Here is a 24053-nt window from a genome sequence, read left to right as displayed (position 1 = left end):
CTAATCCCTGTTTCCCAGAAGTGTGCTTTTTTGTGTGTCTCTATGAGTGTGTGTGCGTCTGTGTATACGAGCATTCAAACCAATATATATATAACAAAAATGTAAATATCGCAACAGACAACGAAGATAAACTTGAAATGAGAAATTTTAACATTTAAGAAGATGATAATCCTGAGAAAAGTGTTGTGACAGCTGCTCCATCCTCCTCTTCCCTCTTTGCTTTATGTGATTCATCTTCGTGTGATACACACCAGCCTCTCCCTTATCCTACACCTGCAAGCTACTCCGTTTCCCACATCAGCTCTCAGTCTAGATTGTCTACTGTCTGTACTTTCTGTTAGATCATCTATATTCCCTGAGTGGTCTGGTTTTTACTGTCCTGAGTTTGCTGTTCAGTACCATATCTGTGATCCAGTGTTACAGGAAAGATGAATGAAAATCATGTTAAATTTTGTATAATCATTATACTCATCCACCACAATTTGTAAGATATGATTAGATATATAATATAAGCCTTTATTAATCCCCAGAGGGGAAATTCAGGTGTTGCAGCAGCAGAGGGATGTAATTAGTATAATATAGTATAGGATATGAACTATAAGGTGTGGAATGATATGTGGTCATATAGTATAACATGATATACTGTGCAGTGTAGCACAGTAATATTGAATATGACATAGTATGTACCCAACCCTGTGAAGTCAATCATTATACATTTGCACATTTATTGTCAGCATGTGCACAGCCAGCGTGCTGCAGCGAGCCTTAAAGTCTGACCTTGTTCGTGACGTCCAGCAGAAAATCACATAAAAATCCAGTCTGTGTGGATTAAAATCCACATGCTTTGTCTCTCATTAGTCACCTTGATCATTAAAACTGATTGGTCAATAGACCCTTTTCACTGTAGACGTTCTGACACGTCATGGTAGGAAAAGTAATTAATAATTTTAATGGTGGCTGCATGTCATGTAGGTGAGCCAGTTCCAGGATCCTGCTATTGTGCACGCAGGCAGGCTCGTGGTCACGGCTCACTGGAACACTTAATTGACCGGAGCGGTCATTAATGTTATTAGTTACACCTGTGTTTTTCCTGCTATGTCTGCCATAAAAAGGTCGGCAAGCGTAGCCTGGGGCCACTTTCACAAAGATACGCTTTGTCTGTGGCTGAGATCGAACTGCTAGTCAGACTTTGCATAGTTGTCTAAGGTTATCTTTTACACAAAGCTTCTCTTAATCAGGACTAATTTGCCATGAATTCTGGGTAAATTAAGACATTTTCCTAAAAAACATGGCTGGCTGAGCAGCCACATCAAATCACTCAGCCCTGTTCACCCCAGCATCAAGTGTTTGCCTTCTGGGAAACAGATCAACAGCTACGAGGAAATTTTAGTGGGGAAATTCAGCAAACAGTGTAGCAGCTCAAAAGATTAGCATTGAGGCCTCAGCGCAGTGCAGACCAGCATGAAGCTGCTTCTTAAAGTCGCGGGGCTCAGTACCTCTGCTGACTCGTCACTTGGGCGAACCACAAATTACGAGCCATGTTAAGCTCAGTTGTCATTTGGTGCCACTGGTTAGCAGATCTGCAATTGTCTCTTAGCTACCCTGGAGGTAGTGAGGCTAACTCTTTAGCCTTGAAATAATCCAGTCTTTATTGTTGTGAAATCTCTTTTGTTAAATTCAAATAATGAATTAAGTAAAGCATAATGGCAGCCAGGCTATTTACAGAGGTTGTGCAATTTAAACTTCAAAAAAGAGAGAGGAGAGAGTTTACTATTTCAATTCATCATCAGCTGTTTGGTCTGTAAATTTCATGAACTCCTATTTAAAGGCCCTGCACACCTGGTGTAGCCACACAGGTGATTTCACTTCCTTTGTCTGATTCCGCCTCCTCTCTAGAGAGTGTGCACACTGACATCTCCCTCGCTGTCCAGTTAGCTTTGTTGCACCAGTTTGAGCTGGAAAGCACCTGTGTGTGTTCTATTGGTCTATTGCAGGTCCACTAACATAAGCAAAAGCATTATATATATTATCATCTGCTTGTTATGATGTTAAAGTTTTTCCAGCTAGATCTGAGCAAAGTACTTCCTTGTCTAGTGCTACAATATAAAATATTGATATCAAATATTAATATAAATCATAAGACACATACATTTTTTCTTTCAGCTTGTCACCACTGACAAAAAAAGTGACTGAAATTAGTAGAAGCCTCCAACTGATTTAGGTGGTAAGATTGTTTTTGACATGTGGTCCATGTGGTGTTATTCCAGTTATTTCAAGAAACCCAAATATAGCTGCTGGGAGGTGTCCATATTATCTGAGAAATGTTGTGAATACTGTACCTGACTCTGCTTACCACCTATTCCACAGAGATTTGACGTATCGTGTTTATTCACACGCACAGGGAAGTGGTCGGGATATGAAAACGCTCTGCATCTTGACTTGACCCTGATGTTTGTGGCGTTACCTGCAGTAATGTGCTTATGTAAACGCGGCGGTCAGCTGCTGTTAGCAGTTCACAGGAGAGATGCATGTGGGCAGGAGGTCCAGGGGTGTTGAGAGGGACCTCAACCCCCCCCCGTGTAAGCTGTATGTGTCACACTGTTTCTCAACTGTGTGAATGCCACATGACACGCTCTGTGAACTCTGAACACACATGCAAACACGTATGCAGCCACAAACACAACACACACATTTCATCACCAGGCTATTCAAGTAGGCAACCTGTAGAGAGAGAGAGCAAGAAACAGAGAGGCAGAGAGAGGGGAGGACAGAGTGTGACTGGAAACTACAGAGGAAGACGCCAAGTCATAAGGATTGGAAGAAAAAATGTGTTTGCATGAGAGCAAGAGATGAATGGGCGACGATAAAGCACATTCAGGCAGCAGTTTCACTCGCTCCGGAAAGATTCCAGGAGTGTGTGTCAGTCTGTTTGAGTCTGTTTCGTTAGCTGTGTCTGCACACTGTGTGAACCTGTGTTAACCACACCATGGGGCCAAACGTCACATTATCAGGACTCACCTCCTCCTCATGTTGCTGATTAGGCTAACTGAGGTTGGAGCTGTGTGGAGTTTACGTGAAGTCACCATGTATTTACTGTACAAGTACAGTAAAGCTGTACATCTTCCCACGACAATATTAAATGTAATGTTTTTATCTTGTTGCACAGAATAATAACTTGTGCATTCAGAAGATTTTCATCCATAAAATGAAATGAAATGCTTATGCAACCTCAAGGGCTCATTAATTTATAGAGTGAGAGTTTATCAGTGTGTAGGATTTAGTGGCATCCAGCTGTGAGGTTGGAGATTATGTAGTTTACATCTTCCATTACTTTAAGCTTACGAGACAATTATTTACTCTTTTTGTGCTCCCTTAAGGAAAGTGAAATATCAAAGTGTGTGATTACTAAATAGGAGCTCATTACAAGTAAAAGCTGGAGTTAGGCATGTGTTACAGTGGTTATGGTTAAGGTTTAGTCTCCAGATATTGAATGGAAGTCATTCTAAAGAACAAATCTTAGGAGAATTCACTCATCACTAAAGTTAAAGGTTGATCTGTGGATCAAACTGATGCATCTGAACATTTACTGCACATCAGTGTAATTCAACATTAATGTAGCAGGAGGTGCTTCAGACTCTGTAATCTTCTTCTTTCTCTCTCTCCTCCTTCTTTTTCTTCACTTTCTCTTAACTGCTGTCTCTTTTTTTGAAAACACACACACACACACACACACACACACACACACACACACACACACACACTCACCAGCTGTCTACACACACATTGATTAGGTTTATAGCTCGTTGGGAAAGTCGAGATTGTATTTCAGCTTTGCTCATTAAGAGTCAGCACTGATGTCACTCTGGCCACTCTTTATGTTATGTAACACACACACATACACATACACACACACACATACACACACACACACACACACACTGAGACAGAGAGAGGCTATAAAATTAGAAAATGGGCTGGAACTGAGCCTGAGACCGTTGCCTTGGGTGCTGGCAGCTTTCCTTTCATGTGTATGTGTCCACATGTGACTGTAATACTTCACAATAAGAAAATAATCATTAGTATACTATATGTGACTCCACGTGTGAGTAACAACTATAATAATTCAACACATGTCTAATATATATTTAGTAAATGTGTTTAGTCAAACTGCAGCATACTAAATTGGACATTTTGGACATTATTAGATGAACCAATGGTTGTAAAATGTTTATTTTCACAATTATAAATCTGGAAATGACTAAAAGTAGCTGATATACAGCCAAACATGTATGTCATTCTGTGGAAGTACAAAACTTGACATGACATGGTGAAAACTCATTAAAACAGCTGGGGGAACCATTCTGAGGAAAGACCACAAAGATTTTACAGCCTGATTTTACATGATGATTTCAACTTTCATACTGGTATTACATGTGTTACATGTTTCCAGCAGTGAAAACAGCCGCTCAGTTTCAAAATGTCTGTGAGGTGTTCATACATGTTACATTAATAGGCCTGATCAGAATTAGGGGGACTTTTTTATTACACTTTGATTGAATATTTAATTATTTTCTGAGTTTTTCCATAATCATTTGTTACAGGTCTTGTGAGGTTTCCACTTCATGATTATTATATTTTGGGAACTAAGCTATAATTTGCATCCCACTCATGGAGGAGAACAGAAGCTGAATAGTATCAGTAAATGGGACCTGGGCCTGCTGAAGTACCAGAGCAGCTGATCTGACCACAACAAAGTCGGCCTTCTCATAATGTACAAACTCTGTATTGTCAGGTAGAGCAAAGCGGGTTGTTTCCCAGACAGACTTAAGTCAGGGCATGCCCACCCCCCCAACACACACACACTGCCTCCAGGAGTGGAGACATGCCTCTAACCAAATGTCACATGACAGCCTTCAAAATAAAGCTCTTGCATAACCATGAGGGCCTGGAAGCGGAGAGCCTGTCTACAATGATCCAGTCTGAAGTTGGATGACGCTCTGTGGCCGTCTGTGTGTGTGAGACACTTTGTCTGTTTTGTACGTGCGCGTGTGTTAGTGCGTGCGCGTCTCCATGCCCCCAAACATCGCTCGCATCTTATCCCCTCTCTCCTGATGTGCATCAGCTGAGCACGGCATGGTTGTTGCACTTGGTTATCGCAAAGCGCGCTGTCCAATTCCAAAACATTACTTCAGCCACAACAACATGAAAAAAACACACTCAGTTTGGAGGCCTGACAACCAACAAGAACCATGTGCTGAGGGCCTGTTTCATCTGCATCATGTACTGACTGTTTTTACGCTCTCTTCCTGGTCAAATTCAAGAAATCATGTTGGTGAACAGACACAGAAATATACAAATATGATTCAGACAAACTCTATCTTCGTGTGTCCCTAAAAAAAACATATCCTTTCTTCAGGCTGTGGGCTCACGCAGTGTGGCAGAGGTCAGAGGTCACATACGTGCTGGTGTACTATATTTAAATATACGCGTTCCCAATCCCACCAGCGAGCGCCGAGCCTCAAAATCAACAAAGCACAGCAGGTATTATACCAAATATTCTTTATTTCTCACAGTATAAAACTTCTGTACAAACACATCCTTCTGTGATTGACATCCTCTGTTAAACAGAGAATACAAGAATTTTTTTTTCTGAGAAATTTTTGCATGCAGGGCGAATAAAAAGCACAGTAATGTGTCCCACAGGCTGAGCTGGTTGGTTTTCAGCTGGTGTCCCATGTGAGTGAGCTCAGGTGTGCTTTAGTGGGTAAATCTCAAGAGTGAGCCGCTCTGTCCGTTTCCCCAGGACCTCTGCTTTTGTTCAAACTCACTGAACTTTATGGGATGTTCTTGTGCAATCAACATTTAGGAATATATGTCTAAAATGACTGAAAGCTGACTTGCTTACAGTAATCTGAGGCCGTTCACATGCAGGAGCAGTTTCATTTTGACTCCAGACTCATGTTGACTGCTTACTGACATCTTGTATTTGAGTCAGAGTCACTCATTTTTATGCATCGTCTGTAAAAATAAATGGCAGTAGGACTGTGTTATGTTCAGTCCACTTTTCTCTTTTGTACCTCACACAGCGTGTCACACTCATATTGTCCAGTAGCAAAAAATCCCATCCACACTTTGCACCTGTCCTCAGCATTTCTGTCTAACCTTCAGCTAAACACTCTGACTGCATGGTGGACAGTCACCGTCTCGTCTCTTCCCTGAATGTCTTTCAGCACTATAGTTCACTTTCAGAGACCCATCTGTTCAACATTACAACGCCATTCATCTGTCACACAGGACATTCACTGCTGTGGATCAACCAACCTCTTCTGGCTTCTGAAAACCAGCTAAAACATTAAAGCAGAACTACGTAACTTTGGAAAGAAGACATGACACAATCTGGCTTTTACACATGAAGTAAAAAAGTACAAGTTGAATTCATAAGAAAAAACGCACCATTTTCCAATTCAGTAGAGTCAGGAGTTTACATGGCACAGCCTTACTTGGTCTGGCATGACCTTTTGCTTTTGTCGGTTTACGTTTGCTGACTTGCTGTATAGCTAACATCGCTGAGTCAGCTGACGCTCTGACTCCTCTCTGCTTGTGTTACTGTTAAAATGTGTTTATGCATGTGACATTATCACTAATGGCCTGAGTGGATGCTGTTAAGGAAAAGTTACATGAAGTTGTTTTAAGGATTTTAGCACATTGCTTGATTTCTTATAGGCCCCAAGAGCTGAGACCCAAAACAAAGATGGAGTCATCTTCAATCCTGGTCAGAAGCACAATGTTATTTACTTACATAACATAAATAATGGATAGAATTTTTTAAATATACATTTAAACAGTAATAGATTAATGCAGGTTTATAGTTATCTCAGTATAAATGCATGCTGCATGCCCCCCCCCCCCCCCCCCCCCCCCCCCGATGGAAACTTGCTACGCTCTCCATAAATGTAAGTGACCTGACAGGGGAAATGCCAGCTATCATAAAGGTCTGCCTGACCTTTACCCTACTTAAATCCACCATCAGCCAAAACTGCACACAAACAGCAAGACAAGCAACTTATTATGCCTTTTCCCCAGCAAGAAACAATGCGTTTGTTGAGTAGCTAAAACATCGACACAGTGAACCCATTCAGCCGCAGTTGTAACATCTTCAGCAGAAAACTACCGAGCAGCTCCAGCAGTCTTCAAATCAGGAGTCACAGTTTTACACTCGAGCCTGAGCTCAGCATGAGTTGAGACACATTTCAGATGAAGTTCTGAGATTCCTCTTATAGAACAACTCTGTACATGCACATGCTCATACACATCTTGTAGCCAGGCTGTAGAAAAGTCAGCAGGTGAGTTTGGTTTACACACAGACATCTTTGCAGAGGAGTCTGGTAGGAAGCGATGATGTATCACGCTGTAGTTGCGTTCAGTGTCTTGAGACGCTTAGTAGTGCATAATTGAAGTGTTTAAAAGAGAGAAGTTAATTAATTGGGTAATCGGGTGTTGGGAATATTAATATTCCACAGATGTCTATAGGATCGTACAAATCCTCTACTATGATTGTACAAGTTCTGGCAGACAGAAAACACTGCATGAATGCCAGACTGTGAACGTTTAGTTTGCTAGAATCAGCTTAGATGTTATAGTATGTGTGTCTCTTAACACATTTTCTTCACAGTGCAGTTCAATTTAAGAATAGTTATTATCCACTAAATTACAAGGCACACCACAGCTCAGTCCATTTCACACCAGTAGAAAACTGACTTTGAAGCTCACGCTATAAAAATGCAATGCTAGCCAGCTCTTCAGGACAATAGATCAGAAAAAACAAACTTTAATGAACAGGGTTTCACATAACTGGGATTTACTAAAGCTGGTGTGAATTAGATAGAACAAAACAAAAGCAGCAGAGTGTATTGTTTGTCAAGTGATGCAGTCCAACAAGCCTTTGGGTTAGTAGTGAGACTTGGTCAGGACAGGGGTTTGGGTCATAGTTAGGGCTAAGAAATGCAAGAGTGAAAATCATTCTTTGTGTTTATGTCCGATCAGTATGAATGATTATGTTGCACATGCACTAATTAATGGCAGATTTGCATTGAATCCATTACAGCCTGCACATGGGTTGCACCCTTTTCCCTTTCTGCTGCAGTGACTCTAATACAAAGAGCCATTCAGACCCACTGTAGAGAAATAGCTGTGAATTATTGGTTTTTCTTCTTGTTTTAGTAACTACAATGTACAAAGGAAGGTGTGGCAGTTAAGTGTTTGACAGCCACACAATTTGTGTAGTTTGCCTTTTTATTTCTGCTTTACAACATACACAACTTAATCTATTGGAGGGAGAACAGGCTGCGGGGGCAGAACAGAAGAAATGATCAATGCTTACCACTGTAATAGAGGGTAAAGGGAACAAATGCAGAGCAGCAAACATGAAGACTCAATGTCAAACTTCACAGTCTTAGATACACAAAAGCTAAGAGATAAACCCATGTTTGTTTTTTCTGTTTGTTCTGAGTTATTTTCTTGCTGCAAAACTAACAAATAGCTGCGTCCATTTTGTAAATTCAAATGCACGGAAAGGGCACTTGGTTAATCTAACTCTGTTAAGTGCTCGCACTTAAGGCTGTTGAAGTGTCTGGAAAGATAAATCAAACACACGTAAAGCAGTACAAATATCTGAAACCATATTTCAGATGCATAGGAGCATTTGTCTGCCTTGCAAGTGCAACTTGTGCCTGCAGATGCAAGTTACTAGTTAGCAGGATGAACGTTCTGGTATGTTCAGTTTTAGACTGAATCTTTCTCTGCCTCCTCTACAGACGCCACTTGGCTACTATACTGAGCAAAGGAACAATGTGATGAAGATAGCAAAAATATTAAAACTACAAAATGTCCACATGCCCGAAGTGTCTCTCTGCAGTCCACCAGAACAGTTCAATCAAACCTCATTAATACAGCACAGACTGTGGAGTTCTTCAGTACTAATGTGGGACAGATGAGGACGATACTGTACGTACGTACAACATGCTTTTACAGAACAATGCTTTGTTTTTATGTCTTGCTTCATTGTTCAGCATCTTTTGCTACGGGGATATGTGGTCGGTATTATTTTCCAATTATTTTTGGAAATCTCACTGAAGAGAAAAAATAAGAAGGTGTAATTTTTGATTAAGACAAGAATGTCTTTTTGGCCACATGAGGGAAAAAAGACATTGGCATTAGTTCTCTTTCACATAAGACATGATATGAGTCTAAAGGCTGAGCCTCACCAAGCTCATTCACTGTCTGGCTTCATTCTGGGCCAAACAGTGGCAGGACATGAGGAAAACCACAATAAAAACCAAGCCAGACCTATTTTCAAAAAAATAGTTCAGATGGCGACTAAAGTAAAAGTTAATCGTGATCTGGGTTTCAGATTAGATTTATAGGCTGCACCACAGCACACTGTGCATGTGACCAGGATAAAATTACTAGTTGCTTAATAAAGGAAGCTCTGTTATTAGAACAATAACTATCCCAGTTATAAAAGATAGCTCTAAAATGAAGAATTATGACTAAGTTCTGACTTAAATTATGTTCAGTGATCATGTCTGGGTCAGAAAATCCAAAATCTTTGTTTCACACGTAAAAAAGGACAAAGTTTGGTTTCTAATCAAAACATGAAACCAGACTGAAGTTAGAAACAAGTTGTAATAAGGACCGAGTTTAGATGCAGTTTCACTGAAGTCACTTACAGTAACAAGCAGAGTCTGCAGAGACTCCGACAGATCAAGGCAACATGAATCCATACTCTGTGATGGTTTTACCAGAACACCAGACTAAACACACGTATGTGTTAAACACAGGTGAGAAAATCAAAGTCTCTGTTCTTGTTTAAATCTGGACTGCTCTCATTATAAACAACATTGTCCCCTGTACAATGACGTAGAGAGGGTCTTTTGCTAGTCCCGCAACAGTTTTGGTTCAAACCTGTTTTAACTCCAGGGGAAGCAGGAGGACCTGGTCCTGCAGAGGGCTCAAACTGGAGGCAGGCTAAGATTCAGAACAGCTGTATTCTCAGAGCAGTTTCTGCTCGAACCAGGCCGGGCTCAGTAGGAAATCTCATCCACGATAAGATTAAAACTCCTCTCTGAGCAAAAACAAAAAGGAAAACATTTTAGATCCGTGGCAGTCTTACTTCCAGTTGAGGCCCTGCTCCACATCAGGCTCCATTAGAGAGAAACCTATACTGGAAATCCACTCCAGGCAGAACCCAGACCCAGCTGAATGCAGACCAGGATAAAGTCAACAGAGGATCAGTCTTAGACATCTAGACCCAAACTGATCACAATTGGTCTGCTCTAGGCCACACAGCAGTACCTTTTCCACCATGACTTGGACAGACTCTTCATCTTGTCCGGTGTCTGCCTCTGCTTTTTCCGTCGTTTCTGTTTCCCTCTTGGGTGCTTATGGGAGCTGCAGTTCTGCAGGCTGGCCAGTATGGCCGTGTCAAACACTTCTTTCAAATTCTTTTGGGTCAGCGAAGAGCACTCCATGTAGGCCACAGCTCCAATCTCCACCGCGCAGTCCCGGGCATCTGCTGGGTCCACAGGTCGCTCCCGGTACTTAGCCAGGTCAATGAGAACCTAAAGGGACGAGGCAGCACTAAGTTAATCGGCTTTGTCGATCTCGTATCTGATTTATCAGCCGAAGAGACAGCAAACACCTACAGAATTTTCTTCCATCAAAATGTTTGCACATTTGGTACTGTGAGCATCCTACAAATGATTTGTATCTTCCAATTTTCTGCAAATTTTCACATAAATAGCTGAAATGTCCTTCTATTTAGAGAAAAATCTCAACCTCAAGGTCAAATACACAATAGAACATGCTTAAAGATCACAACACTGGCAAAACGTTGATATTTTCAGCAAAGCAATAGGCATAATAACACAAACAGTGTGTTAAACGTACGATATTGAAATGGTTGAACTTGAATGGAACAGAGCCATCATTAATGTCATTAGTAACACCTGTGATTTTCGTGTTTGTCAAAATGAATGATAATAGCATTATTTTGTCTGGCGTTTTTTAAAGTGTCACCAACATTAGCCAGTAGGGGAAACCGTGTAAGCCTTTGCATGTTTGCGCAGCATCTTTCTTTTTGACTGCACAGTAAAACTTTGATTTCCTGCAACTCTAATGAGTCATCTTGTTCACATGATAGCATGAATGTCTACAAAATGAACTCCAGCATTAGAATCCCACAGACAGGGACTCGCGTATGTGTAAGCACATTTCCTCCACCTTGACGTCTTCTCGGAGGTCGCACTGCGTCCCGACGAGGACGAGCGGAGCGGCCGGAGCGTGTCTCCGGATCTCCGGAACCCACTTCTCGGGAACGTTCTGGAAGGAGGCGGGACTGACGACACTGAAGCACAGCAGGAACACATCCGCGCTGGTGTAACACAGAGGCCGCAGCTTGTCGAACTCATCCTGGAGAGGTCGAGACAGAGAGGGAAAAGAGAGTGTTCACCAGTTGAAGTGTGAAGCAAACGCTCTGATCTACCAACCAGCACAATAATACTCTTGCTGAGGTGTTGCATCCTGTCAATCCACTGGTGCCACCGAGTGATCTGTTTTTAATGACAGATGATTAACTATGAGGACATGTCTAGCTTCTCCTTGACCTCCCACTCTATCCTTCCTCAGCCTGTGATCCTCCCGTTCATCCTGTCCTCATGTCTGAAAGCACACTGATAGAGATAGATGACAGAGAAACAGCTGTTCCTCCACACACAGACAGTGTGGCTACGATACACACCTGACAGCTGCAGGGAACTATCCTTCTACATTCTGTTTGTATGCTATTTGTTTTAACGGATTACTTATTGCTTGTTTCAAGGTAAACATTAGCTATGTGTAACCAGTCGAGGCTCATTCTGCGCAGACCGTATTTCTTGCATTCATTTCAGACAAACAGCTGCAGCAAACACAAGACGTTAAATGCACCACTTCCTGTGTGCCTGAGAATTGTTCCTAGGAAAGACCGACCAGACAGCTTCCTGGAACTAAATTTAACTGAGAGATCCATTGTAAGACATGTTTGGTTCAGGGCTTGATCTGTGTACAAATTATCTATGAAACCTGCCCCCTGGACCAGATTCTCTCTCTTCTGTTACACGAAGTGGAGACTAGCAAATAGATGAGGATGGAGCAGAAAAAAAATATGTGAAAACTCTCAAACAGGTTTGAGTTGCCATGAGAAAACGGTAGATGTTTGTTAAGTTTTTGTCTTATTTAGTCGATTTTAGTTTCCAATTAAAAAAACTTAGCCATATGGTTGGTGGGGGGAGGATACCATGCAGCCACAGCACCTCGGTTTGATTCCAGCCAGGGAACTTTGGCACATGCCATACCACTTCTTTCTCCCCTCACTGTGTAGCTGTACACTGTCAATTATCAAAAAAAGGCAAAAATGCCACAAAAACAAGAAGCTGTGTTTGAGTACACAATTTAGAAAGACAGAAAGAAAGATTATTCTCTCTCCATCACTTCCCCCCGCCACAGGCATTGTTTCAAGCACAAATTAAACAACAACAGGAAATGCTGCTGCTCTCTCTCCCTCTTTGTGTGTGTGCTAGTGTGTGTGTGTATGTGTTTGTGTGTATATATATGTGGGTGTGTGTTCGTGTCGACATCACTGACCTGTCCGGCGGTGTCACACAGTTGTAGTTTGACTGGCTGCCCGTCCACTGATACCACCGCTACACACACACACACACACGCACACACAAGACTTCACTGAAAAACACATACAGCCAGTTCTGTTCTTACACAATCTGTTGACACCAGCTGGTAACTATTTAACAACTTTAAAGCTGAGACAGAAAGATCAATCAGTGGGTTGATCGGCTGACAACACGATAACATGAATCAATATCTATCTCAAAACTGAGGATTTGCTGGAGTCAAATTATTCTTTTCACAACTTCAGAAGTGTTAGTTGCTGCTATTATCAAATAAACTATGACGCTAAACTGAAGTGTAACATCACATTTGACATTTTATTGACCAATTAATAAAAAAAGTTATTAATCAGTGGTCCATAAATAAGTGAAATGTGTCTAGCAGCTGTCAGATATGCTCATTAAACACCACTTTATATAATAAATGTGCTAGTGAAGCTCTGATGTGATCAGACCTGTAGACTCAGTCACATGACTCCATCCTTTACCTGAGAAGTTGTCAAACGCGGTCGGGATGTACTCGGTGGGATAGCCGTTGGTGGTGTAGCTGACCACCAGGCTGGTTTTCCCCACAGCTCCGTCCCCCACCAGCACACACTTCACCCGCCTCTCCGCGGCTCCGGCTCCCGCTGACCCTGCCCCTGACCGCCGCGTCCTGCCGGAGCCCCTGTCCCGGCTCCGGACCCTCCTCGGTGGGACGGGCGGAGCAGGGGACACCGGTGCCGGCTTGTAGCCTCCAGTGCCCCGCGGAGGCATCTGGCAAGGGGAGGAGGGCGACATGAAGCCGGGGGAGACACGGACAGGAGACTCAGTCCCGGTTTGGGCCAGTTTTCACATCGTCCATTCTTCCGTTATGCGCCGATCTGTCAACCGCTGCTTCCTTTTAGTTTCCATGTTTAAATGACAAAAGGTCTGGACTCGTGTTCACCCTCACAGCCACAGACTGAGTCCTCCATGTTAACACCCCGCGTTCATTACAGTGGGAATTAAAGTGCGACTGAAAGAGCGCGGATTCAGCTAGTCAGCCGTTTGTGAGCGTCTGTGTCCGGACAGCCGTCCAATGGACAGACAGGGCCGTCCCAGACCCCCCCTTCACATGACACCTCGGCCTGCGTGCGTGTGTGTGTGTGAGTGAAAGAGAGAGAGAGAGAGAGAGAGAGAGAGAGAGAGAGAGAGAGTGTGTGTGTGTGTGTGTGTGAGAGAGAGAGAGAGAGATAGTGTGTGTGTGTGTGAGAGAGAGCTGCTTAATTTAAGAGCTCTTCTCCAATGTTTTCCCCGTTTTTCATCACTGTTCTATAACTTTTGTGAAGTGTATTTTAAAGAAGCCTGTTGGAGTTGTATTATATTATATTATATTATATTATATTATATTATATTATATTATATTATATTATATTATATTATATTATATTCATTGACAGCATGTAATAATATTGTAGCTGGTCTAGGTGGAACTAATGTTCACTTTAACTATAACTATGCATCATATTTTATAAGATAATCGAATGTGATTCATGAGTGAAACATTTTAATCTGCATCACAACAACTCATCATAACTTTCAGATTAGTGTCACAGATTAGGAAATGCCGTATATCCGTCTGAAGTGCAGTTCAAAGTATCTAAAATGGAAAATGCCTGTGCAAAATACAAGTGAAACGCAAAGCTGTTATTGTTGTTTGAAATCTAAAACATAGAGGCTATGTGCAAAAGAGTATAAAACAATATTGCTTTGTGATTTTGGCTCAGTTTCACAGTGGGTTTTGAATTGCACATGATATAATGGAGCAAGGTTCGTGATGTGAAACAACCTTATGTCTTGTGTGGCTTCCATCTTTTGTTAATTTTGGCCGACCCAGCCTTGTGTTCTTTGTTGTTTGGGTTGTGGTTTGTCATTTTCTTTTTCTTATTACCGTACTGATTTTTTAATTTAATACACTTCATGTTTTTTTCATACAACTCTGGGACTCTTGTTGGGAAACATTTACGTAAAAATAGAAAGACTGAACATGACCGTAGAAATCTACACTGTGGCGTTATACTTCAGTTATGCCTGCAGTTATATTTGTGGCCACTTGGGAGCAGTGGAAACAAGCTGTAAACACAACATGCACACATCATTTGTTTGTATGGTGGACTTGTTTACAAACTGCTGCGCATTTACGCATAAAGCAGACACGGAGAAACACAGCGTTTAATGAAGTCATTACTCTGGTCACCTGACAAAGGAATAATTGTTTTAATATCAATGTCGTTCATAAAACGCACACAAATAAAAGCCAAACATTTAAGTTTAGACAAAATACTTCACTGGTTAATACCTGTGCATTTACTGAAAACAAATTGCGCCCATACAAAATGAAGTCACGTGTCATTTGTTTTCCTCCTCACGTGTCATCGGCCTGCATGATCTCCTTCATCGGCTTTTCCAAACGGGGTCACCATGTCTAGGTAAGTATGTTTTTTCTTGCTTTTTAAAGATTTAAGGAAGTAAACCGGAGAAATAATCGGTACTGGCCACTGGATTTGCTTTTTGTTCGTATTTTGACCGTTAGTGATATGTGACTTAAGATAGGAGTTGTGTACTTATTTCTTGGCACAATGGGAGGCTAAAGTCACCTTATATTGACACCTTGTCCCTCCTACCAGATGTCTTGATATTTCTGTGCAGGTATGTACTTCTAGTGTCATGACTGTTGTGCTCCTGATGCACTAACAAGCAAATGTCCCTTTTCAGTCAAAGAGCCGAGCTCCTCCAACCACCTCCCAGTGGTCTGTGCCTGAGGAGGATCACTTGATTCAGACCAGAAAACTCTCTGAATATCTCAAGTCATGAGGTGTATTTGAGGATGACTTTGTCGCAGGTATGATACATCTTTTTCCACTTCACTATTTTCATATTGTAATTAATAAGTTTGGAGGGGCAGGGCTGGAAAACACTTTAATTTTTAGTGTGTTTTTGTGACTCAGTGTCTTGGATCTTATGCCACTGTTGAGATCTCTTAATTGGGTTGGTTACTGCAGAAAGAGAAATCAGCTTAACAGCAACATCCTCAGTGAATGAAGTTAATGCAAGTGGTAGAGCATAAGTTGAAGGGACCAGAACATTATTTGTTTCATAGAAACGATGATGTTTGAAAAAGCTCTTCATGTTTTTTTTGCAGAGAGACTGTCATCATAAGACTGGAGTCACTCGATAAGGAGAGGCTCACAGAGACCTGTGAACGAATGGTAAGACATCTTTTTCATCTATGTTGCTGTTCCAAAGGAACTACAAATATGGCACTGAAAACATGTTGCTGCAGAGAACACACATTGTTTTGCATGACTTTTTTTTTACTTTAGAATGTCCCTGAAATAGTGACAAAGTTGGAGGCAAAATCTTTCATATTACCTGGGAGTCCACTCCAAAGGTACATTTTTCCTTCCTGAGCTGTAGGAGCATGTCAGGACTGTGGCAGCTTGTATTTCACTGTGGCTCATGACTTTAATGTGCTTCATAACGTGTGATCAAAACTTTATTCATTCACAGTAGGTCAGTATATGTGAAGCTGCTGCTGTGTGATAAATTTGCGAGCCATAAATTTCACAGGGGGCTCTTTTTATTCAGGGGACACACAGCACAGGTTATTAAGTCCATAGGGCTTAGAGGGCTCAGGACTGAAATGCAGAACAGACTTCAACAAAGGGCGAGGACAGTGGCTGAATTAAGTAACAAAGATTCTCACCAAAAAACAGGCAAACAAAAGGCGCTCAGGCAAAAGGTAACTTAACAAAAGGCGCTTTGGCAAAAGGCAAATAACAAAAGGTGTTGAAGTTCAAAAATGCAACAAGACTAGAAAAGACTCAGAAACGACACAGGACAGCAATGACAAAAGACACACGATGTACAAGACAATCTGGCACAGGACAAAGGGTGATGCAGACTATATATACGCAAGGTAACAATGAACAGGTGGAAACAATCAGGGCAGGGCAGACAATCAGACAGGCGGGAAGGACACCAGGAAGTCAAGGGTCTGAAATGAGAGGAGAGTTAGGGTTTCACAATAAAACAGGAAGTGCATAACAAGACATGACAATTTGAACAGACACATCAAGGCATGACACAGGTTGTTTCAGTGGTGGGTTACCCCCTCTGAAAGTACATGGTGGAGATAGTGCTTCAGAGCATAATGACACATTTAAATGTGGACTTTCCTCTCACATGAATCTGTGCTGTTTTGACAGGTGCTGATATTGACGCCCTTTGTGTCGGACCTGGATTCCTGACCAGAGAGGACTTCTTCACCTCCTTCTTGGAGAAGCTGAAGACTCAGAATGAGGTTAAGGACATACGGGTTAGCCATACAAGTGGTTCAGGAAGTAGAGTCTGCTCATCCCCTTCTTGTACACAGTCTCTGTGTTGGATTTCCAGTCCAGTCTGTTGTCGATCACCACTCCAAGGTATTTGTAGTCCTCCACTACATTATTACTACTTATTGATCCCTAGAGGAAATTCACACCCACCCAACAGTATGTAAAGTAATTTAAATCAACCCCACCTTTGCCAGCTACAATATTAAAGTCATGTAGACATTAATGCATTAATATATTGCAGTTTGATACAATAATACGCAGTACATTATTCTGAAAGGGGTCATTCTGCATAACGAGTAACTTTATGTACTTTCAGTATATTTTGATGCTTATACTACAAAGTAATTAACTGTTTGAATGCACAACATTAAACTTGCGACAGATTATTTCTACACTGTGGTATTGCTACTTTTACCTTTTATTTCTTGTTTCCTTTCGACATTTGAATAATGCTGGCACAAAAAAGTTTAAGTTTAGGTTTAAGGATTTGTATTAAAGAGAAATCCCTGTTATACATCTGTTTTTGAGAGTTTTCACAGTTTAATATTAAATTCAAGTTGTTTCCCTGTAAATCAGTGTGTTGAATTTAAGTTTTTATCAAAAGTCTTACAGTACCATTTGTTTGTAATATACTCATCTGTACATTGTGTCAGCTGTGTTTCTATATGGATTCACTGTATAGTTATTTTCATCTAAGCAATTCTGAACAACTTTACATTGTAGTAAGTACTGCAAGTACTAGACTTGCACTATTGACAAAATATTACCAGACACTATTTCAAGTTTTCAAATATTAGTTCAGTATCTGGTCAAGATTTTAGATATTTGCATGTTTTTTTTCTCTGATCCACCTCTTTGAGTATATGTGCTTTCTGTATGTCTGACGTTGCTGCTGTTACATTACAATAACAAGCTTGGATTATGAAATCTATTCAGCTATTTTCTTCAGGCATTATGATCATGTGAGTAGAGCAGAAGCAAATCCTTTCTACAAGGATTCAGATCAAACCTCCTACATATTATTTTCTTACACTGTCCTCGAGTCAGCTGTTAGGCTGAGCAACATTTCACAAGTACATGCATGAAGAAATGCATTAATTTCGATGCATCCACAAAACATTTAATAGAATTTGACACTTCATGTTTTGGTGCGGATGTAATCTTCATGTTGAGCATATGCCATTTATTTTTCTCAGATCAATAGAGAAAACTGCTATCCATAAAGAACATACCTCATGCAGTTAAGTAATAAAGTGAAGCAACAAGCTCCATTAGGTGTCTCAACAGCACATCCTCACATCATATAACTGTGAATGAAAACACAGAAATTAAACTATAATTATGCAGTCTATTTACAGCCTATCAGCATCACACACTGGCAAAGAAATACAGGTATCAACCTAAATGTTTTACAGTATATGTTTAACAGTGGCTTAGAATATAGTGTGAGCAGAGCAACTGTCCCTCTAGAACAAAGTATCACTGAAAACTACTGTCTGAAACTGCACAAAGCAGTTTGATACTTGAAATGAAGGCTGGGATTGATCTTATTTGAAACAATCACTGCATGTTGCATTGAGGTTACTCGCGCCACTGGTTTATATTGGCAGCAGCAGGAGCTGGGTTGGGATGTTTGCCTGTGAGCTAGCGTATAGCGTTCATGGTTTCATGTATGTTTCAGTGCAGAAAACTGTCCACACTTTTCCACAGCATTATATTCAGGGCCTGTTGTGTTTTACAGCCAAATATGAGTTCAACTTTTGTACACATGAGGGCACTTTGTGTGTATGTGTCTATTGTGTAGCCAAACTTGGTCAAAATTACAACAAAATCAAATAAAAACTTCACACTTGTGAATGTGTTATGTTTTGGTGAATCAGTCATGTTTTCTTTATGCATCTTCATCACTCTGCCCATATTATGTTTCTTCTTCCAATTTTAGTTTGTTAAGTTTTTAAACTCATTCCCTGATTTTCATACAATGTCATTCATTATTCAGAAGAAATGGAGTCTAGCAACAGCAGTCACGTACTCAAACACCACCTGTCGGCCAGCATGAGACACCCACTATCCCTCCCTTGGGCCAATGTGAATACCACACCCTATTTTAAACCAGACCAGTGTCGAGCCTCGCTTCTCCCCAGGCAGTTCCCAAGTCAAGAATAAAGACCACCTTCAATTGATAAAAGTTCTGCAAGTGATGCACTGTAACACCTGCTGTTGTAAAAGTCATTTGGTAAGTAACGTTCAGGTAATTTGAAATTTACAGTGGTTTGTCATTTCAGCCTGGTGTGGAGTTCAAACATCTGTTGAACTCCACTGCCCCCAAGTGACTAAAGTGAGCTGAGCAGCAAGACCATCTACAGTCAGAACATTTTAGATCTGAGTGAGAACCAAAATAATAACCGATCTAAGGCAGATATGCAATTTAAAGATGTTTATCAGTGGCTTGGAGTGCAATGTTAGCAGAGTAACTGTCCTTTTACAACAAGGTATTACTAAAACTAATGCCATGTGAAATTACAAACCAGTTTGATACTGCCCAAGATAGCAGCTGCCCTTAGCATTAAACTACAGAAACTGCACTTCTATTTAAAATGATCTCAAATTGTATTTCTGCCCTATGGAAAAAGCGTTCAATTAAACAGTACTGCAGTCAATGAACAAACTTTATTTTTCCACAACAATAGAGGCACAGATCAGAGATCAATACAGTGGAATGCATGCATGCTCAATACTCCTCTCCTTCATCATCCTCTCCAACACTATCAGTTCCAACCTCCTCATAATCCTTCTCCAGAGCTGCCATGTCCTCTCTGGCCTCGGAGAACTCTCCCTCCTCCATACCCTCACCCACATACCAGTGAACAAAGGCACGCTTTGCGTACATCAGATCAAACTTGTGGTCAAGCCGAGCCCAGGCCTCTGCAATAGCAGTGGTGTTGCTCAGCATGCACACAGCCCTCTGGACCTTGGCCAGGTCTCCACCAGGAACTACAGTGGGCGGCTGGTAGTTGATGCCAACCTTGAAACCAGTGGGGCACCAGTCCACAAACTGGATGGTGCGCTTGGTCTTGATGGTGGCAATGGCAGCATTCACATCTTTGGGCACCACATCACCACGATACAAAAGGCAACAAGCCATGTACTTGCCGTGGCGAGGGTCACATTTTACCATCTGATTGGCTGGCTCAAAGCAGGCACTGGTGATTTCTGACACTGTTAATTGCTCATGGTAAGCCTTCTCAGCAGAGATGACAGGGGCATAGGTGGCCAGAGGGAAGTGGATACGGGGGTATGGCACCAAGTTGGTCTGGAACTCTGTCAGATCAACATTGAGAGCACCATCAAAACGAAGGGAAGCGGTGATGGAGGACACAATCTGACTGATCAACCTGTTCAGGTTGGTGTAAGTGGGACGCTCGATGTCAAGGTTCCTACGGCAGATATCGTAGATGGCCTCGTTGTCCACCATGAAGGCACAGTCAGAGTGCTCCAGGGTGGTGTGGGTGGTCAGGATGGAGTTGTAGGGCTCCACCACAGCCGTGGACACCTGTGGAGCTGGGTAGATGGAGAACTCCAGCTTGGACTTCTTGCCGTAGTCGACAGACAGACGCTCCATCAGCAGGGAGGTGAAACCAGAGCCGGTGCCACCTCCGAAGCTGTGGAAAACCAGGAAGCCCTGAAGGCCAGTGCACTGGTCAGCCTGAGGACAGAGAGGGAGACACAATGATCACACATCAGATACAGTTCTGTCTTTTCATTTCATATTCAGGACCAAAATCTGCTCTGAATGTACCCACCAGTTTGCGGATCCTCTCCAGCACCGGGTCGATGATCTCTTTGCCAATGGTGTAGTGTCCACGGGCGTAGTTGTTGGCAGCATCCTCCTTTCCAGTGATCAGCTGCTCAGGGTGGAACAGCTGGCGGTAGGTCCCAGTGCGCACCTCATCTAAAGGGAAGTATCGTAATTATAGGTGGGTTTGACTGGCTGGGGGATTTTTAAGAAGATCTCCCCTCCACCCTCAATATTCATTATAATTTATATTTCATGAGTTTACCAATGACAGTGGGCTCCAGGTCCACAAAAACAGCTCTGGGGACGTGCTTTCCAGCTCCCGTCTCACTGAAGAAGGTGTTGAAGGAATCATCTCCTCCTCCGATGGTCTTGTCACTGGGCATCTGTCCGTCCGGCTGGATCCCATGTTCCAGACAATAAAGCTCCCAGCAGGCATTGCCAATCTGGACACCAGCCTGACCCACGTGCACTGAGATACACTCACGCTGTGGAAAGAGACGAGAGAAAGTTTAAGAATATAAAATACACACTTGGCTGGCGGAAAAGCTATCTTGTAACATCTGTAACAAACTTAATTTGACGCTGAAGGCTACTCATCACATGGTGAGAACTTCTCTACAGCTAATGTAATATCTATGGAGGAGGCTTTTAAAAAAAGGCTCTTTGTAAAGAACCAGATCATCATGACTGAGGTCACCTGATGGCATGTTGCACATTTAGTTATTTATTTGCAGAACAGAAAACCCCTTAGAAACAAAGATGCCACAAAGATTCAGTTCAAAAGGCCGGGCTTTGAGTGAATAGGTTTGAAAAGCCTGTGGTTGCAGTTACATAAAGGCCAGGCCGCTTCAAACAGGAATGTTTCAGGCTGAAAACACATTGACCTCCGCCAACTGGGTCGACTGAACTTCAGTTTGGGCTGTGCCCTGTGGAGTTAACTTACACTAAAATTACTAAAGTTACAATTAAAACGACCCACTGAAGGTGGAGTTTGGTGAACACTTTTTTAACTCAAACGTTTTATGTGTTTATTTTAAACAAAGCTCAAATGTAGACCGTTAATGGTGCTTATTTAAATTAATAACGGTCGACGGTTAAACTGTGTAATAGTTGCTGCCGCCTGACGACACACTTCAGAGTTTTTAATTTGCTTGAATCAACACGAAAAGTGAAGAAAAGGTATGTTTTCATACTCACCATGTTTCCTGAAGCTGTGAAGTCTGTTGGGGTTGAGATTAAGAAGAGGAACAGGCTAAATTAGCTCTTACCGCTCGGCCTTTATGAGTCCTGTGTAAGAAGTGACTGACGATTTTCGCTGGCAGGGCCCTTTTATACTCTGACCGGAATGTGCTGCTGAATCCGATTGGTTTCGGCGGTCACATGGGGGGAATTCTATTGGTTAAAATTAACTGCCATATTTGCCACGACCGCTGCTTTCTTTTTTCTTTTTTTTTTTTTTAATTGTCACACATGACAAACAACACAACACAACACACAGCAAGCCCTATTTACATATATACATACATATACAGAAAAAAAATGTCCAGGGGTATCTCACTCATGTTCAGTTCATAAATAAATCATGTAATTCCCAAGGCTTCACATATTTGCACAGTTTTGATCGCCTTTTGGTTCTTAAGTCCTGTCAATGTCCCAATATAATGTCCGACTTCAATTTTAAATTGCTGGATTTGTGTTTTTTTTTCCATCCATTTGGATTTGTGTATGTGGAATTTTCCAAATAATATCAAAAGGTTTAGCACAAAAATTTCTTTGCTTTCGAAGTTAATTTTGACATACAAAATAATGTCTTTTCATATTTAGGCAATTGCTGAGTCTCATTCGGTCTTGTACAAACCTTTCCACATTAATCAAAAACAGTTTAACATAAGGACAATTATAAAACAAATGAAGCACAGTTTCTGCTTCAGTGTTACAGAAAACACACATTTCATCTATTTCTCTAAATCTAGCAAGTGTTTTTTTTGACAGGATAAATCATATGAACAATTTTAAAAGAAACTTCTCTTACCTTTTTGGTGACACAATATTTTTTATTAATATTCCATACTAACGTCCACTTAATGTTTTGAATTTTTGCCTCCCAAAAAGATTTGATAGCAGGAATTGAGGTTTCCTGACAGTGCCTCCTGATATAATAGTTGTTACATCTCTTGTAATACATTTTATTTATCAGCACTTCAAAACTCACAGACACTTTACAAGATTATTGAGAGCTTTGTAAGTGATGAGGACGATCTTGCAGTGGATGCTGTTTTATTGGGAGGTGAAGTGAAGGTATTGCAGGATAGGCAGCCTATAATTTGAGCAATTTACACTTTGACTTCAAAAGAAGTCTCTAATGATGATGATGCAGTACTGTAATTTTCTAGAGAGAGTAGATTTCTTACCTGATCTCATTCAGAAAGTCCGGATGATGGATGCTACAGTGCACCTGCTCAAATTTGGCTGTACTCTTTGCCCAGCCTCCCTCATTGTTGACCACATGATCAACCAAAGTGATTCGAATCTCATCAGAGATTATGGTCTTTGGTCTTCCTCGTCCTCGTCCTCTTACTCTCTCTCCTCTGGCCCTGGCTCTGCCTCTGTTTCCAATGTTGGCATCCATTGCTCCAAAACAGAAGAGCTCACCTGTTGCCCTTTTATGATAAAGCTCTGATTGCTAATTGTAAAACTGTGTGACAGGTGTTTGCACATGTGATGAGTCAGTGTGCATAGTAGGTCAATTAACTTTAGAATTTTGAATGACAGTGTGTTCCCTGTGAAAACAAGAGATTTTCTTCATGAAAATTGTGCCAAATGCAGAGAATTGTGTGTAGTGTTTTGAAAAAAGTGTGTTTTAGAACTGGAATTTGATTGTAAAGCAGGAATTGTGCTTGTAGTTTAGCAGAATTGGTTCAGGGGGTTGGTGCACGAGTTACATGTTGTGGTCAGTGTGCCTCAAGTACCAGCATTTGTGTGTAAACAGCTGAGAAAAACTAATCCACCTTGTCAGTAGTTGTAAATGTTGATAAGATGCTCTATTCCAGTAGGTGAGAGGTCAAAAGGTCCACCGGAGGTGCCCATCTGAAGAGCTAAAATGACACATTTTTCACAGCCTGATAACACCAAAACTTGATCTTATTAACATCTTATTAACTGCATGTATGAAGT

The 24053-nt window shown here is 41.4% G+C and overlaps 2 protein-coding genes across 2 annotated transcripts; both read right to left on the bottom strand.

The window, feature by feature from the left end:
* Nucleotides 1-5467: 5467 nt before the first annotated feature.
* Nucleotides 5468-13779, bottom strand: LOC121610983 (rho-related GTP-binding protein RhoU-like). The gene is made up of 4 exons (XM_041943335.1): nucleotides 13211-13779; nucleotides 12682-12740; nucleotides 11281-11469; nucleotides 5468-10619 (listed from the first exon to the last, which is right to left on the bottom strand). Exons 1-4 carry the CDS (start codon nucleotides 13500-13502, stop codon nucleotides 10335-10337), a joined length of 825 nt encoding a protein of 274 aa, XP_041799269.1. The 5' UTR covers nucleotides 13503-13779; the 3' UTR covers nucleotides 5468-10334.
* Nucleotides 13780-19710: 5931 nt separating this feature from the next.
* Nucleotides 19711-22171, bottom strand: tuba4l (tubulin, alpha 4 like). The gene is made up of 4 exons (XM_041942933.1): nucleotides 22077-22171; nucleotides 21142-21364; nucleotides 20884-21032; nucleotides 19711-20786 (listed from the first exon to the last, which is right to left on the bottom strand). The coding sequence occupies exons 1-4, from the start codon at nucleotides 22077-22079 to the stop codon at nucleotides 19812-19814; spliced, it is 1350 nt and encodes a 449-aa protein (XP_041798867.1). The 5' UTR covers nucleotides 22080-22171; the 3' UTR covers nucleotides 19711-19811.
* Nucleotides 22172-24053: the final 1882 nt, after the last annotated feature.

This window comes from Chelmon rostratus, chromosome 1 (genome assembly GCF_017976325.1).
Source record: "Chelmon rostratus isolate fCheRos1 chromosome 1, fCheRos1.pri, whole genome shotgun sequence".
In the NCBI taxonomy this organism is placed as follows: Eukaryota; Metazoa; Chordata; class Actinopteri; order Chaetodontiformes; family Chaetodontidae; genus Chelmon; species Chelmon rostratus.
This window is presented reverse-complemented; position numbering and strand designations above follow the sequence as displayed.